The sequence below is a fragment of the Arachis stenosperma genome, chromosome 3, assembly GCF_014773155.1.
Source record: "Arachis stenosperma cultivar V10309 chromosome 3, arast.V10309.gnm1.PFL2, whole genome shotgun sequence".
NCBI classification, from domain to species: Eukaryota; Viridiplantae; Streptophyta; class Magnoliopsida; order Fabales; family Fabaceae; genus Arachis; species Arachis stenosperma.
This window is the reverse complement of record NC_080379.1, coordinates 34,873,606-34,891,477: the sequence shown is the minus strand read 5'-3', so window position 1 is coordinate 34,891,477 and position 17,872 is coordinate 34,873,606. Positions and strand designations below refer to the sequence as shown.

The 17,872-nt window shown below is 35.0% G+C and overlaps 1 protein-coding gene across 1 annotated transcript; it reads left to right on the top strand.

Moving 5' to 3' along the window:
* The first annotated feature begins 11,935 nt into the window (after positions 1 to 11,935).
* Positions 11,936 to 17,137, top strand: LOC130970445 (cold-responsive protein kinase 1-like). Its single transcript, XM_057896529.1, has 7 exons — positions 11,936 to 12,148; positions 12,946 to 13,043; positions 13,223 to 13,338; positions 13,418 to 13,628; positions 13,890 to 14,127; positions 14,951 to 15,101; positions 16,475 to 17,137. The coding sequence occupies exons 2-7, from the start codon at positions 12,971 to 12,973 to the stop codon at positions 16,832 to 16,834; spliced, it is 1,149 nt and encodes a 382-aa protein (XP_057752512.1). The 5' UTR covers positions 11,936 to 12,148; positions 12,946 to 12,970; the 3' UTR covers positions 16,835 to 17,137.
* The last annotated feature ends 735 nt before the right edge of the window (positions 17,138 to 17,872 follow it).

Here is a 17,872-nt window from a genome sequence, read left to right as displayed (position 1 = left end):
TTCGAAAAATATATAGGAATAAGAAAATAAGAAATTCAAAATTTTTAAGAAGAATTCCAGGAATCTTTCAATGTTAGCCTAAAGCTCCAATCCAAGGGTTGGACATGGCTTAATAGCCAGCCAGCTTTAAGATATAAATCAGGCATGCAACAGCTGATACTTCATCCAATTCCATATACATGCCCTTTATGTTGACAAGTGGAAGCCTCAATCCAAAAGAATTTAGACATGGCTTTACAGCCAGCAAGGCTTCAACATGTTACTATGAAACTCTAGAATTCATTCTTAAAAAAATTTTAGAATAATTTTCGAAAACAGATGAGAAAAAAATTTTTTTGTAAGATTTTTGAAAATTTTTTAAAATAAAACAAAAAGAAAATTACCTAATCTGAGCAACAAGATTAGGGTACCACTCGCCTCTGTCGAATCTCCCATCGTGCCCATGCATCTCGTCAATGTTCAGTGGCTTGGTTGGAATGTGCTGGAGGCCACCAAACTGACGCACAACGCAGTTTACCCGATGTCCCTCGATAATGGTAAAGAACAACAGTGGGCATACTACTATAGCAAAAGCTTTAGACTCAGTGATCCTCTGTGGAACTATATGCTGGATGAGTGGGTTAGCATATGGCATCCAGTCAACCTATTCACAGATACCAAAAAATATGATATACATAAAGAAAAGTTATTTAATATTCAATTATAAGTCTTAAATGTTTATGACTTATGTTATAGATACTGATCCCATTAAGGATACGTCTCCACTATCAAAGTCTAGTGTCAACTCTATCTTATGATGCCCCAACCTCACCCATCTATAACATCAACGAATATTTAAAAATCACAAAACCATTTCGTTAACTTAATAAATAATATACAAAAATAATAACAATACCTCTCAATCAGGAAAAATCTACGCTGGTCAAATCCATCTGGTCGACTGGTGCACGAAATTGTGATCATCAACAATGGCGCCAGAAACTTCGTAGCGCTCTGAAACGTGAATCACACTTTGTCACAACTCCACACAACTAACCAGCAAGTGCACTGGGTCGTCCAAGTAATAAACCTTACGTGAGTAAGGGTTGATCCCACAGAGATTGTTGGTATGAAGCAAGCTATGGTCATCTTGTAAATATCAGTTAGGCGGATAATATATGGTTATGGAGTTTTTGAATAATAATAATAATTAAACATAAAATAAGGATAGAAATACTTATGTAAATCATTGGTGGGAATTTCAGATAGGCGTATGAAGATGCTGTGCTCCTTTTGAATCTCTGCTTTCCTACTCCTTTCATCCAATCCTTCTTACCCCTTTCCATGGCAAGCTGTATGTAGGGCATCACGGTTGTCAATGGCCACATCCCATCCTCTTAGTGAAAATGGTCCAAATGCTCTGTCACAGTACGGCTAATCATCTGTCGGTTCTTGATCATGTCAGAATAGAATCCCTTGATTCTTTTGCGTTTGTCATCACGCCCAACAATCGCGAGTTTGAAGCTCGTCATAGTCATTCAATCCCTGAATCCTACTCGGAATACCATAGACAAGGTTTAGACTTTCCGGATTCTCATGAATGCCGCCATCAATTCTTGCTTATACCACGATGATTCTGATTAAGGAATCCAAGAGATATGTGCCCTGCCTAAGGTAGAACGGAAGTGGTTGTCAGTCACGCGTTCATAGGTGAGAATGATGATGAGTATCACGGATCATCACATTCGTCATGGTGAAGTGCAACGAATATCTTAGAACAGGAATAAGCTGAATTGAATAGAAAATAGTAGTAATTGCATTAAAACTTGAGGTACGGCAGAGCTCCACACCCTTAATCTATGGTGTGTAGAAACTCCACCGTTGAAAATACATAAGTGATGGTGGACCAGGCATGGCCGAATGGCCAGCCCCCAAAACGTGATCACAGGATCAAAAATACAATCCAGGATCCAGGATGTCTAATACAATAATAAAATGTCCTATTTATACTTGACTAGCTACTAGGATTTACAGAAGCAAGTATTTGATGCAGAAATCCGCTTTCGGGGCCCACTTGGTGTGTGCTTGGGCTGAGTTTGAGCTTTACACGTGCAAAGGCTTCTTTTGGAGTTGAACGCCAAGTTATAACGTGTTTTTGGCGTTCAACTCTGGTTCGCGACGTATTTCTAGCGTTTGACTCCAGAATGCAACATGGAACTGGCGTTGGGCGCAGTTTGCATCATTTAATCTTGAATAAAGTATGGACTATTATATATTGTTGGAAAGCTCTAGATGTCTACTTTTCAACTTCTTTAAGAGCGCACCATTTGGAGTTCTGTAGCTCCAGAAAATCCATTTCGAGTGCAAGGAGGTCAGAATCCAACAGTATCAGCAGTCCTTTGTCAGCCTTTTATCAGAGTTTTGCTCAGGTCCCTCAATTTCAGCCAGAAGTTACCTAAAATCACAGAAAAACACACAAACTCATAGTAAAGTCCAGAAATGTGAATTTAGCATAAAAACTAATGAAAACATCCCTAAAAGTAGCTAGATCCTACTAAAAACTACCTAAAAACAATGCCAAAAAGCGTATAAATTATCCGTTCATCATCGACACAAAGGTATATAATGATATGTTCAAGAGAGAAGCAAACCACTGCATCTACTCAGGTTTCACTGACGGTAATCCGTGGCACGACAAATTTGGCGGTAAAGCCATGCCAACATAGCAGACCCCATGACAGCATCCCACATTGATCAAGGTCATTTAATAGAGGAAACCATCTCATATGCACCTAAGAGTCATAGGCATCCAAAAACAAAATTCCACGCTGATCTACATGATGTATCTTCTGGTGTAATGCAACAAGTGCTCCTCCGTCGGGTACTCCTCCAATTGTTCGCACACAATATTTTGACACCAAGTAAGATTGACAATCCACTTATTTTATGACTGTCTATCATGGGCCCAGAACAACACCTAGGAGCTCCTGACAGAGATCCTTAATAGATCATCCATCATAAAATTACTCCCACCTACCGATACAGCCACTAATTGTATCTCCATCAACATTGAGTCTCAACTGATATGCCATGTCATGCAAGGTGATAGCCATCTCCACACAGAGCAAGTGAAAAGTATGGGACTGAAGTCGATATCTCTCGATCAAAGTAGAGACCAACCCAGTCATGGTCCCACTTTAGTATATATGTCACATGCTCAAATCCTGCTCGTCTAAGATGTGACCTAATCTGCTCGGGTGGTCGTTGTAGTAAATTCCTTCTTGTACGCAAGACTCGAGGCGCCTACCAAAAAAATCAACAAGTCAAACAAAATGGAGTCCACAAGTAATAAGACGAATTTCAAACATATAAAAGACATAAGTTATAAAATATACCACTCGGCTAAGTCTGACAGCAATATGGTCAATCCGATCTCGTCTATAAAGGGTATCCTCATACCCTAACATGTTTTGCACTATAAAACTATATTATAATAAAATAAATTAGAATAAAATAATTTCAAATTAACTTAATTTTTATCAGACATATTCAAACTATATGTAAATACCTCAACCACAAACTATAGTTTAATTCTAAACAATGATCAGTTTAACTGAAATAATAATCTAAGTAAAATAATTTAAAATTAACTAATTTATCATCAAACACATTGATGATAATCTAAACTAACTATATCATCTAATTATCACTACAAGAAAAACGTTGGATACTGTTGGAAATAATCAAACGGTATAAACCTTGCCGGTAAATATTTATCGTCAGATTTATTTCGTCCGACGGTAATTACTGTCGAACTCTTCGGCGGATCACCTGCTCGGAAAACCAATTAGTTACCGACAAATTTTTCTGACGGTAATGTTGGCGTCAAAAACATGTTGTTTCGCGCTATATTACCGTCAGATTATTCCATCGGTAATTTCGACGGTAAATTTATTTTTTTAATTTAAAATAAATTGTCAATTTTAATTTTAAATTAATTTTTTTACACAATTAGTGGTCAATTCATAAATAATATAATGTGTAAATTAAATAAAAATTAATTACATCAAATAAATATATTAAACAATAAAACAAAAACCTAATATCTACAGATCCAGATAGTCGTCGTCGTCGTCAGTCCCATGGTCCTGAGTCGGCGGCGCAGAAGGCGATGACGATGTCCATGTGCCACCAACGCTATCACTGTCACCTGCAGTAGGATTGCTACCACTAGCAGGGTCGATGCCAGCAGCGTGCATCTGGGCTTGGTACACCTCTATCTGAGCCTCTATACGCTACATCCGCTCCAACGAATCCCTAATATCTAGCCTGAGCTTATCTGTAGATGTCACGCGGGTGAGGATCATAATCAGAATAATTAGAAAACTAGAATAACAAACAATCCAAATCAACCTAAATTCACTTATCATAATCAGGTTTCAGGAACTTTCAGCAATAATAGGAATCATAATCATGAAAACTAGAAAACAATATCCAGCAATCCACATCAACCTATATCCACTAAAATGAAATTAAGTTTCAGAAACTTTCAGCAATAACAGGAATCATAATAATTAAAACTAGAAAATAATAACCAGCAATCCACATCAACCTAAATCCACTAAACAGGAATCAGGTTTTAGGAACTTTCAATATTAACAGGAATCATAATCATTAAAACTAGAAAACAATAATTAGTAATCCACATTAACCTAAATCCACTAAATAGGAATCAAGTTTCAAGAACTTTCAGCATTAACAGGAATCATAATCATTGAAACTAGAAAACAATAAGCAACAATCCACATCAACCTAAATCTACTAAGCAGGAATCAGGTTTTAGGAACTTTCAGCATTAACAGGAATCATAATCATTAAAATTAGTAAACAATAACCAGCAATTAATACTTAAATAAGCTAAACTAGAAACAATTCAGGCACTTTAAGTGATAACTATAAACAGGAAATACATAATTGAACGTGTTACTTATCACGTGCTGCCATCAGGCCAAATGCACAACCGTGTGGTGGGAGGTGGTGGAGGAGCATCAGCTGCCGTCTCACTTTCGTGGCTGGACTCCGGGGCTGCGGCATCTGTTGCTCGAGTCATTGTTGCCGTGGATGCATGATGCTGAGCGATCGGAGGTGGCGTCGCCGCCATGGACGGAGGCACATAGTTGTGGTTATGGACCATGATGAACGGCTGGTCCGCTAAACCCACAATATGTGGTGGGACCAGGGTAGTCGGAGTAGGAGAGAGAATCCAGAAGTCCCGGGAGTACCGGCAGAAACCATCTCTCTACCCCGATCACGGCTATGGCTACGGTCACGACCAGCAGTCTAATCCGCAGCACCTCTACCTATCGTCATGTCTGCAAATATCAAATTATCAAAAATTTTCAGTAACAATTTTTCCATTATTGAATCACAGCAAATCAACATCAATGACACAAAAAAATAGCACGTTGATCATAAATTCATTAGACAACAGTCTAATTAATTCAAAATTGCAAAACAATGAAACAGCAATTAACATAATAAATGAGCACAATCAAACAATTAACCAAAAAAACTCAACAGAATTAATTCAATCAGCAAATTCAGAATAGTTCTAGATATTTTCATCAACAATTTAGAACCTATAAATCTAAACTAAATTATCCTAACCATCTAAATCCACTAAAATAACTAAATTAAACTAATTAAACCAAATCTAATGAAATAAAACTAACTAACAGGATTTGAAAAATAAATGTTCAAACAAAGTGCCTTGAATGTAGGGTGCAGAAAGCAACGAAGAAGGAAGGAGGAAGGTGATGGTACCTGATTGTCGCCGGAGCAGGGAGCTGTAGGATATGAGCTAAGAATGGCAAAAAGAGAAGAAGGAAAGGACTGCGACGACGTTGAGAAGGAGGGGAAGAAGGAGAGGAAGGAGGCATCAGCTGGGGGGTTGACGACGACGGAGAGGGGGGAGACAGCGGCAGTGTTGGTGGCGGTGGCTAGAACGCGAGGAAGAGAGAGGGATGATGGTGAGGGTTTGACTGACAGGGAAGGGATTTGTGATTTAAATTTACGCCACCTTTACCGTCAGAAAATTCCAACTGTAAACCATTTCGGGTTAACAAAACGCATCGTTTCACTAAATTGCATTACCGTCGAATTAATCCGAAGGTAAAGCCAATGGTAATTGATGCGCCAATTTAATTTATTTTTCCTCCAAAAATTACTAGTGGCGTTACCATCGAAAAACCGAATCCATCGATAATTAAAAAATCTGACGAATTCGAGGTGGTTACCGACGTTAAATCTGACGAAAAACTCGCCATTATTGTCTGATACTACATCCGACAGTAAAGCCAATGGTACTCAACATTTTTTTTGTAGTATATTAATAAACCCTGTTTTTAGGGTTTATCTTGTGATGAATTTAGAGCATTTTGTTAATCTTTTCTCATATTTATTCAATAAAATAGCACAGTTTCATGATTGTCTCCTAATTTGTGCTTAAATGTGAAAACATACTTTTTGGACCTTTGATTTGATAATTTTAATCTTCCTTTGATTCCACTAGATACCTTGATGTGTTTGCTAGTGATTTCAGATTGAAAAGGGCCAGGAATGAATCAAAGGAGTGAAGAGAAAGCATGCAAAGTGGAGAAATCATGAAAAGCCAAAGATTTGGGATACGTCCATGGACGCGCACGCGCACTAGACGCATACGCGTGGATCGTCAAAACCCCATGGACATGTACCCGTGCTGTACGCGTCGGTGCTGGCACGTGATTTTTAAGTAAAATCGTGCCTAGCGAATTCACAGAGGCTGTGGGGTCTAGTTTGGAACCAACTTTGGTGTCAAAATTCTTAAAAGGACCAAGGATTGAAGGGGAAGGCACCATTCATACCATTCACTCCACCTTAGAACATAACACACTTTAGATCTAGTTTTAGAGTTAGTTTTTAGAGAGAGAAGCTCTCTCTTCTCTCTAGAATAAGGATTAGGTTAAGTTAGAATTTCTTAGATCTAGGTTTTAATCTTTGCTTTCATCTACTTCTACCTTTCAATTCTATGTTGCTACATCTTGTTCTCCTATTCTCTTGTTGCAATTTACTCCATTTTGTTTCCATACTTTGTAAGTTGATCTACTCTTGTCCTTCTTATTTTCTTTTAATGCAATTTGAGGTAATTCATGTTAATTGTGTTTTCCTTGATTGTTGTTGTTGATTCTTTGTAATTAATTATTGTTAGAATTCATTCTTGCTATCAATTTACTATGCTTTCTTTTTATGCCTTCCAAGTGTTTGATAAAATATTTGGAAGGATGTTAGAGTAGAACTTTATGTTCTTGACTTGGGAAGGTAACTTAGGAATTCTTGAGTTACTAATATCTAAGTGATTGATGATTGATGTCCATTGACTCTATCTCTCATTAATTCAATTAGTGAATAGTTAGGACCTATGGACTTGGATTGATATAGCTCATTTGATTCTCCTTTACTAGTTAGAGGATGATTTAATGGGATTGATCCTTGCAATTATCATGTTGTGATTAGTGATAAGGATAGAGATCCTTGACCACCAAACCTTGCCAAGACCGTTTTATTATTTGATTTTCATTGCCATTTACTTTTCATGTTTCATATCCAAAACCCCAAAATATACAACTCATACCCAATAACAAGAACACTACCCTGTAATTCCTTTGAGAGACGACCCGATGTTTAAATACTTCAGTTATTAGATTTATTAGGGGTTTGTTACTTGTGACAAACAAATTTTTGTATGAAAGGATTATTGTCGGTTTAAAAACTATACTTGCAACGAGATTTCATTTATAAAATTCTATACCACACAAAAATTCCGTTCATCATATATTAATTAAACTAAATAATAATCAAACTAACTAAAATTCAAAACTAACAAGAAAACTTAATCTAATAAAATAAACATGTTAAAACCATAAAATAATACAATAATAACTTAAATTTTTTTTAAAAAATAGAAGAACAGAATTACCTAAAATTGACGAATTGAAGAGATAAAAAGTTAAAAAATACTCAAAAAGAAAAGTCTTACAAGAGAAGAGGGGATAAGATTGAGGAAGAGTGAAAAAGTAAAAACAAAAGGGGACCACAGATTTTTATATTTGCGCAAGCCTACTTGAAGTTCGTCGTGGAGGCGGAAAATTTCACATCTAACATGAAGTTCGCGGAGAGGAATGGCGAACCTTGTGATAATAATAAGGTTCGCCGAGAGAAGCAGTGAACTTGTCCCTGACGCAAAAAAAAAAAAAAAAGAAGAAGACGATTTTAGAATATAAATTTAGAATAAATTTTATTTGGAAATAAAGATTTTTTATTTTATGATAGAAAAAATCTTATAAGATTGATATTTGAGAAATATTAAATGATTTCACGTATTTGATTAAATTGTCATTTAATAGTTTTCAATTATTAAATAAATATATCGTTTATTAAATACATTTTTTTTGTCACTTATAAAAAACATAATATTTATTAATTATTTTATTAATATTTTTAAATTATTTAAGAATTTATTTGTTATTTATATCTATAAAAATTATTTTTGTCAGTGACATAAACTTTTAAATACCATTTTAATAGTTTACCCTTATTTTTAATATATATATATATATATATATATATATATATTATCGGCTTTTTAAAAAAAATATATACATCTCTTATATATCTTCAAAAGACTAATCTCGATCATACTATTAAATAATTTTTAATTTATATTATTTTTTATAAAAAATATTAGCTGATGGAATAAAAACTTACACGTTACACATTATTATGTCTAAAAAATTTCATGTTAATACGAAATTGTATATTATACCTTTCATATATTTAAAAATCAATATATATATACACTTATAATGTTATGGATAAAATATTAAATAATAGTGAAAATTCACATATAATTCTTTCAAATAAAGTTGGAATGTTTTCACTATTTGCATATATGTCATCTAAAATCGAAAGTCTAACCATATTGAAGAATTTAATATTGCATTCTATTGATCAACACACGAAAACAGCAACAACAACAAAGCCTTGTCCCACTAAGTGGGGTCGGCTACATGAATCAAACGACGCCATTGTGCTCTGTCATGTATCATGTCTACAGAGAGACTGTTTACATGTAGATTTCGTTTGACCACCTCATGGATGGTCTTCTTAGGTCTTCCTCTGCCTTTCGCCCTTTGTCCATCTTCCATCTCATCCACCCTCCTGACTGGATGTTCTATCGGTCTTCTTCTCACATGTCCAAACCACCTGAGACGCGATTCAACCATCTTTTCCACAATGGGTGCTACTCCAACTCTCTCCCTTATATCTTCATTTCTTATTTTATCCAATCGCGTATGACCATTCATCCATCTCAACATCTTCATCTCTGCCACACTCAGCTTATGTTCGTACTCCCCTTTAGCCGCCCAACACTCCGTACCATACAGCATAACCGGTCTTATAGCGGTGTAATAGAATTTACCTTTAAGTTTTAAATGTACTTTTTTGTCGCATATAAAACCAGATGCACTCCACCATTTTGACCAACTTGCTTGGATCCTATGATTTACATCCTGTTCAATCTCTCTATTATCCTGTATGATGCACCCAAGATACTTAAAACTTTTAACTTTTCCTAGGATGGTTTCTCCAATCTTCACCTCTATATTGGGGTTTTTCCTTTTTAGACTGAACTTACATTCCATATATTTCGTCTTGCTACGGCTTATGCGCAGACCATACACTTCTAAAGCTTCTCTCCATAACTCCAACTTCTTATTTAGGTCTTCCCTTGACTCTCCCATAAGGACGATATCATCGGCAAAAAGCATGCACCATGGCACAGGCTCTTGGATGTGCTTTGTGAGTACTTCCAAGACTAATGTGAAAAGGTATTGACTTAAGGATGATCCCTAGTGTAATCCTATACCAATAGGGAATTCTTCCGTCACACCACTTTGAGTCTTCACACTAGTTGTGGCCCCATCATACATGTCTTTAATTGCCCGAATATATGCGATCCTTACTCTCCTCTTTTCTAGAACCTTCCATAAGACCTCTCTTGGTACCCTATCATACGCTTTTTCCAAATCAATAAACACCATATGTAGACCCCTTTTATTACTACGATACCTCTCCATCATCCTTCTTAATAGGTATATCACTTCAGTGGTAGATCTTCCTGGCATAAATCCAAATTGGTTCTCTGTTACTTGTGTCTCTTTTCTCAACCTCCATTCTATCACCCTTTCCCATAACTTCATAGTATGACTCATAAGCTTAATCCCTCTATAGTTTCTGCAACTTTGTATATCCCCCTTATTCTTGTAGATAGGTACCAAGGTGCTCTTTCTCCACTCATCAGGCATCTTCTTTGACATTAAAATCTCATTAAAAAGCTTGGTTAACCAGTTGATGCCTTTTTCTCTAAGACCCTTCCAAATCTCAATCGGGATATTATCAGGTCTTACTGCCCTGCCATTTTTCATCTGCTTTAGAGCCTCTTTTACCTCGAAGTCTCGAATCCTTCGATAGTAGTCAAAGTTTTGATCTTCTTCCCTTGTGCATAATCGACCAAGGCTCGGAAGAGTTTTCTGTCCCTCATTAAATAACTCGTAGAAGTAGCTCTTCCACCTTTCATTAATCTTCTCCTCTTGAGCCACCTCTCCATCCTTATCCTTTATGCACTTAACTTGATCCAAATCTCTCGTTCTTCTTTCTCGGCTCTTTGCGATTCTATATATACCTTTTTCTCCTTCTTTCGTGCCCAAAGACTGGTAGAGACCATCATATGCTCTTGTTTTTTGCTTCACTTACAGCCGCTTTTTGTCTCTTTCTTAGCCGCCTTATATTTTTTCCAATTATCTACATTGCGGCATAAAGACCACTCTTTAAAGTATTTCCTTTTTATCTTTATCTTTTCTTGTATACTCGCATTCCACCACCAGGACTCCTTGTCTCTTGGTCATATTCCTTTAGATTCACCAAAACTTTCTTTTGCTGTTCTTCTAATAACTTCTGCCATCTCCCTCCACATCTCTTCCACGCTTCCATTCCCATCCCACTTTGCCTCTTCTCCTACCCGTCTTAGGAAGCTTCTTTGTTCCTCACCTTTCATCCGCCACCACCTCGTCCTTGGGTTCTTCGTATGATGTATTTTTCTCAACTTTTTCTCAACGCGAAAATCCATGACGAGCACCCTATGTTGTGTTGTCAAACTCTCTCCTGGGATAATTTTACAGTTAATGTAAAATTTTCGGTCGACTCTCCTCAACAAGAAGAAGTCGATTTGAGAGCTTGTCATGCCACTCTTATAGGTTATAAGATGTTCGTCTCTCTTTTTAAAACATGTATTTGCGATGAGAAGATCAAAGGTTGATGAAAAGTCCAAAATAGTTTTACCCTCGTCATTGATCACCCCGAAACCATGGTCTCCGTGAATACTCCCATATCCAGTCATTTCTCTCCCAACATGGCCATTTAAATCTCCTCCTAAGAAAATCTTATCTCCCAAAGGTATGCCTTGAACCAAACTCTCTAGATCTTCCCAAAACTTTATCTTGTGTTGTTCATCCGAAACACACGAAAAGAATGAAAAAAATCTACTACAAATATCCGTTCGAAGTAGATACCAATATATTAGTCTATAACTAATAAAATTACTAATAAAGTTGTAAAATATAATCTGACCTCATTAAAAAATAAATTCTTTCAATTTTTTTAATAATTAAAAAAATAAAATATAATATCTATTTTTTTAATTTTTTTATATTTTTTTGTCAAATTTATAAAATTAACAAAAATGACACTCTTATATTTTTTTTATTTTATTTATAAAATTAATAAAAGCCATACTATACTCCTTAAATTGTGAAAAAAAAAAAAAAAGTGAAGGAATTCATTCTCGCGTAATTAACCAACTTCGGATGTTTGCATTGGAATCTAGTCAAATGGAGGGACGTTACAGTGATTCACATCAAAGACACGTCTCCTTATACGCCCTCCGTTGACTATTAATTATTCACAGATTGCGCACTCTCTTCATCAATTTCATCTCTCTCATCTTTCTGCTTCCTCATTTCTTTCTTTATCTTTGTATCTTTACTACCCATTCTTCTTTCAGTCAGCTTCTAAGGTTTGTTTCAATCTTCTTGCCCACTTTATTATGCTCCTTTCTCTTTCTTTGTTTATTCCTAGTCACTGACCAATTGTGGATTTTGTTGCTTGCCTCCCTTACTTTTACAGCTCATCTTTCTGTTACTCGTTTTTTTTTTCCATCATTAACTGTTTCGTCATGTTCTACTTTCTTTTTATTTACTTTTCTTTTTTTTTTTTGTGTTGTTTCCAATTATCATTTAGTGTTAGTGACTAATGCAAATCATAAGAATAGTTTTAATTTTTATATTGCGGTCTTTTAAGGAACAATATTTTGTGGAAAATATTCGGAAAATTGAAATTATTAGTTCGAGATAACTAGAATTGCCGCGGCGTGAAAAAAAAAAATTGCATAAATTAATTCATAACTGAAGAGAGTTTGTGGCTTTTATCAATTTCATTGGTATTCTCTTGTTTTGTATTTAATAGTATTTTTTATTTGTTTTATACATAATGGGTCATGCTCACATCTTATAAAAAATGTTGAAACTATTTTCTATATACACATTGGTCAGATCAGTTAAATTCGCATATCTTGAAATGGAATATATGATTCTGATCTCATCCTAAGTAACCGAATAGTAGATTCTGCTTCTTTTTCAACATTTTATTTTGGTACTTTCTTTCAATTTCATTCAAGCGTCCCTGAGAATGTTTGAACTTTGAACCATGAAATCTTTATTCTGCTCTGCTGACACTAGAAATTTCGGGATTATTTTTCACTTGTCCAACTTTATATTGCTTAAAGAATTTGACGCTGTTTTATGATTCAAACAGGTGATATTGGGTATTGCATTCTGTCATGACCTGTTTACCTTTCATATTTGGTAGGAAGACAACTTCGGCACCAAAACGAGATCCAGATATTGATGAAGGTAACTTGGCTACGTGTTAAAGAAGATAACAGTAGATAATATGAACTTGAGTTTGTTTAAATTTGTTAAATTTGATTAATATTATATTGGATATGGTTGTAGACAAGAATTATGACATTTGATATATCCCAAGGAGCAAAATCCAGTTACAGATTTTAACTGAATACATTTGTGAACAGAACTTTCAGGCATTCAAAATGTGAGATTATATTCCTACAAGGAACTAAAACTTGCCTCTGACAATTTCAGTCCAAGCAATAAAATTGGGGAGGGTGGTTTTGGTTCTGTCTACAAGGTAAAGCTAATCCGCTATCATGTACTACTTGCATCACCATGTCAATTTGCAGTTTTTTTTCACTTTCCGATATTTTCAGGGATTGTTAAAAGATGGAAAAGTTGCAGCTATAAAAGTTCTGTCAGATGAATCAAGACAAGGGGTGAAGGAATTCTTGACAGAGATTAATGTGTTCTCGGAAATACAGCATGAAAATTTGGTTGAGTTATATGGTTGTTGTGTGGAAGGAAATCAGAGAATATTAGTCTACAATTACCTTGAGAACAACAGTCTTGCACAAACCCTTCTAGGTAAAATTTTTATTTTCACGTCTATTGTTGTTTTATTTCTCGATGATTAGTTTCGAACTTGGGAGATGATAGCTAGTGCCACCTCTCAATCAATGTAACTCAATTTGCTCCATTTTTTTCTTTACCGAGTTTTCCTCGGAATGATGAAAAGGATTTGTTTTATTGCTATAGTAGAACTTCAATTTTTTATGCTAGCTAGTCTTTGTTTCCTAAACCTTACCCTTATTCTTTTTCGATAAACAATTTTTGTTTTACTTGAAGGTGGAGGTCACAGTAATGTCTATTTTAATTGGCGAACTCGAACTCGGATATGCATTGGGGTGGCTCGAGGTCTTGCCTTTCTTCATGAGGAAGTAACACCACATATTGTTCATAGGGATATAAAAGCAAGTAATATTCTCCTCGACAAGGACCTCTCACCCAAGATTTCAGATTTCGGTCTTGCAAAGCTTATTCCTTCGTACATGACTCATGTCAGCACACGAGTAGCGGGAACAATGTAAGTATTCTAATAAAGCTTGTACAGAAAGTTATATTATTTTTATTTTCTATTGATAATGCAGTAGCAAGACTTGATCTTTCTTCATCCACATCAATTTCTCAATTTGCTTATCTTTCTAGCCAATGCAACTTTAACACTATTTGACATATGCACTAATTAAAGTTTATAATTTATATCATATTTTCTTTGCTCAATGTTTTCATGGTAACATACTAAACTGCTTTGACTTAGTCAATGTTGTGCATGAATTTGTAGTTTGAGAACTGACATAAAAGTTGGCTGTTGTCAGAAACCACAACCAGAAAATGGATGAAACTTAATGTATGATTAAGTGTTAACACGTGCAAGATGAACCAGTGTGGTTCATATGAGAAAGATGAAAGCACAGAGCAAGCATGAAATTGAAAAGCAAGTTCCTGCATATTGTAGAGGCTTAAATTCTTCAAAAACAACTTGAAAATATAGCCTCCCGTATCACTCTGTACAGCTAAGCAAAATTAGTTGAATTTACAAATATGTGTCAACACATTTTTCCACTTTGTCCCTTTCTCTGGAGTGTGGGGCTTCTTAACTGCTGGTATTAATTTCATGTATCGCTCAAAACATGATTGAGATCATTAACGCCGATGCTAAACTGAATTGTTTTTACAGGAGGCATGCATATTTTCTTCAGAATGTTATTTTATATAATGTTCATTTCATTCATTGATTACCTTTCCTGTACTGACTTGAAATCTTTGCTTTCCCTGTCTAAATATTTCTGTTATCTCTCTTCAACAAATTATTTTTTATGAATTTATGGCTGTTTGCATTATTTCAGAGGTTATTTGGCACCGGAATATGCAATCAGGGGGCAGCTGACACGGAAAGCAGATATTTACAGTTTTGGTGTCCTCATTGTGGAGATAATCAGTGGGAGAAGTAATACAAACACACTGTTACCGAAAGGGAATCAGTATATTCTTGAAACGGTATGTATGTGCTATATGTTTGTAGTTTTTACTTGTGCATGTGCTCGAATATACATTGTAAGAGGGGAATAAAACCAAATAATTTATTGTCTTCATATCATACAAATCATGAAAGTTATGTTACTCTTGCCGGTAAGATAATGATTCTAACATCACTTCCGGCTTCATAGAAACATTTATTGACATATTGGACCCATTATATTCAGCTGCATTGTGACCTGAAACTCATATTATATGAAAGATGATGATAGAACATAGTAATGCAGAGATAGGAAAAATAGAGAAAGAAGGGTATCATATTGATAAGTGGAAAATCTCAGAATAAGCCAAAATGTTCAAGAGCCAAGTACAGAGCACTCAGTAGCTCTCCCACTCAAATGGCCCCCATATGGCCTTCAGTTCACCTAAGTTTGTTACACTCTAGCCCGCATGGCTTTGAGGAGACATTCCCTATTTTACCCTTTTCTTTTTTCCTTACATACGCTTTCAAATCTTTGCCTTGCTGTTCCCTATCAGATGACTATGGGAACTATGCCCTTCCGTATTAACAAGTAACAATCACTTTGTTTCTTCAACTGTCATCTGTTTGAACTATTAAATATAAAATCATTCAGTGTCTCTGGTTAATAGCATATTAGCACGAGTATTTTTCGAGGAGTGGTTCATGTTATATTGTGTTTGCTCAATTTGACTTGAAGTTAAAAGCAGTTGGCAAGTAACTTTCTCCCTAAATAGTGGCCAAACCTAAGTTCGAGCCTTTAGTATGGAGGAATCATTATTTGGAGATCTATGCCTCCTACAAAAATCTATAATACTCAAAACAGAATTGCTTCTGATAGAATACTTGTTGTTTCGACAAAATAGTAGTTTCTTTTGCTGCGGGGATATAAAGAATGATCTTAATGATCTTAAATTATGACTGAAATTAAAGTGCTGACATATTAAAAGCTTTATAAAACGTGAGTTGTTGACAATTTGTCTGAGTCATAGGGCTAAATATATCAAAGTTTTTTTGTAGAATATATTGAGGAGTGCTATGGAGCCAGCAGGTTTTGTGATTTGTAGCCATCAATTAGCCATCATAGTATTTTTAATGGTGTGAGATTACATCTAATAGTGTGAGACTGCTCACTTTTCTTTTGCTGGTAAAGTGCTGGCCAGATTTTAATAAAAGTGTTGGTACCTTAGATTTTCTCGAATAGATTTGTTTCCATTCTCGGCATGAAAATCTTTGTTCCGAGTCTGAGTTTCTCATAATCTGGGAAAGCGTTTCTCATATATACTTTTCAGCCTGACATCCTTAGAAATTGCATTGCATAACCGTAACATGGGAACTTTAAGGCCGACTCTAACTCAAGATTCATTCCTTACAGACATGGGAACTTTACGAGCGAAGGGAATTGATAGAGCTGGTGGATATATCACTAAACGGGGAATTTGACGCCGAGGAGGCTTGTAAGTTTCTCAAGATTGGCCTTCTTTGCACTCAGAGTAATCCGAAGATTCGACCATCCATGTCCTGTGTTGTCAAGATGCTCACGGGAGAAATGGATGTCGATGAAAGTAACCTAACAAAACCAGGCTTGATTTCAGATTTTATGGACCTTAAGATTAGAGAACAAAATAGTAATGATATAAAGACTTCGTCTTCAAGTAAAGATACCACTATATCACTACCTGCTTCAGGTGCGGAAAATACAACGTTCACTGTGAATTATGATCAAAGCTTTTAAGCATGGGTCGTCTTTGATTGGAATTTGGAACTTTGATTCAATATTCTTGTGTTTATTTATTTTCATTACTTGAGCCACGTTCTCACGTGTAAATTTTGTAACGGTTCCAGTGTTCTTGTGTTTCTTCTTCGGTACAATTTTTGGTGACTAGGATGTTTTGCCAAGTGTTATATTGTAATTTGTAAGGTGAAAATTCAGGTGTAGTCAACTTCACGTGAAATTGATAATTGAGAATCCAATTTGTAAATATGTATGTCCTATGTTGTAATTCGTTGATCTAATTGAATATTTTTTCAACTTTTATATTTGGTGTAAATCTTGTCTTATTTATATAAAAAAAACATTGGGTGATTTGGTAATATTTGCAATCAAATCCAACCAAGTACTTATAATCATATTTTACCATCTTTTACTTGTGACGTGAGTTTCTGAGTTTTGATTTACCACATCTTTTCATCCTCCTTTTTCTATGTTGTTTCTTTTTTCATCTCTTTTTTTTCTTTTTTTTTTCTTTCTATACTTTCTTTTTTTTTTTATTTTTTTTTCTTGTTATTTTTTTTATAATTTTATGAAAGAAGAAGAAAAATAGAGAAAAGAAAAAATAAATTAAAAAATACATAAATTTTTTTAGATAAATATATAACTTTTTTATGAAAAAACAGGAAAAAAATTAGAAGAAAAATAGTATGAAAAGTAATTTGACAGAGAAAACAATTTTTTTCAAGAAAATTCAAAAAGTTGTGGATCATAAATTTTGTATTCAGGAGAAGGTAGATGATAGATGAAAATTCTTGTATAGTTTGGAATCAATCCAAATAAGAATCAATTTGTTAGTAGCATAGTCTAAACCAACAATGAATTCTCATAATCAAATTTTTAATTCAAATTAACCGAGAGTAATTAAACTCCGGGTCGTTTTCCCTAAGAGTTGCAATAAAGTGTAATGTTATTGGTTATGAGAGAAGAGCATGGGAAATTGGGAAAGCAAGAGAGAGGCAAGAAATGTAAATAACAAGTAAAACAATCATGCAAGAAATC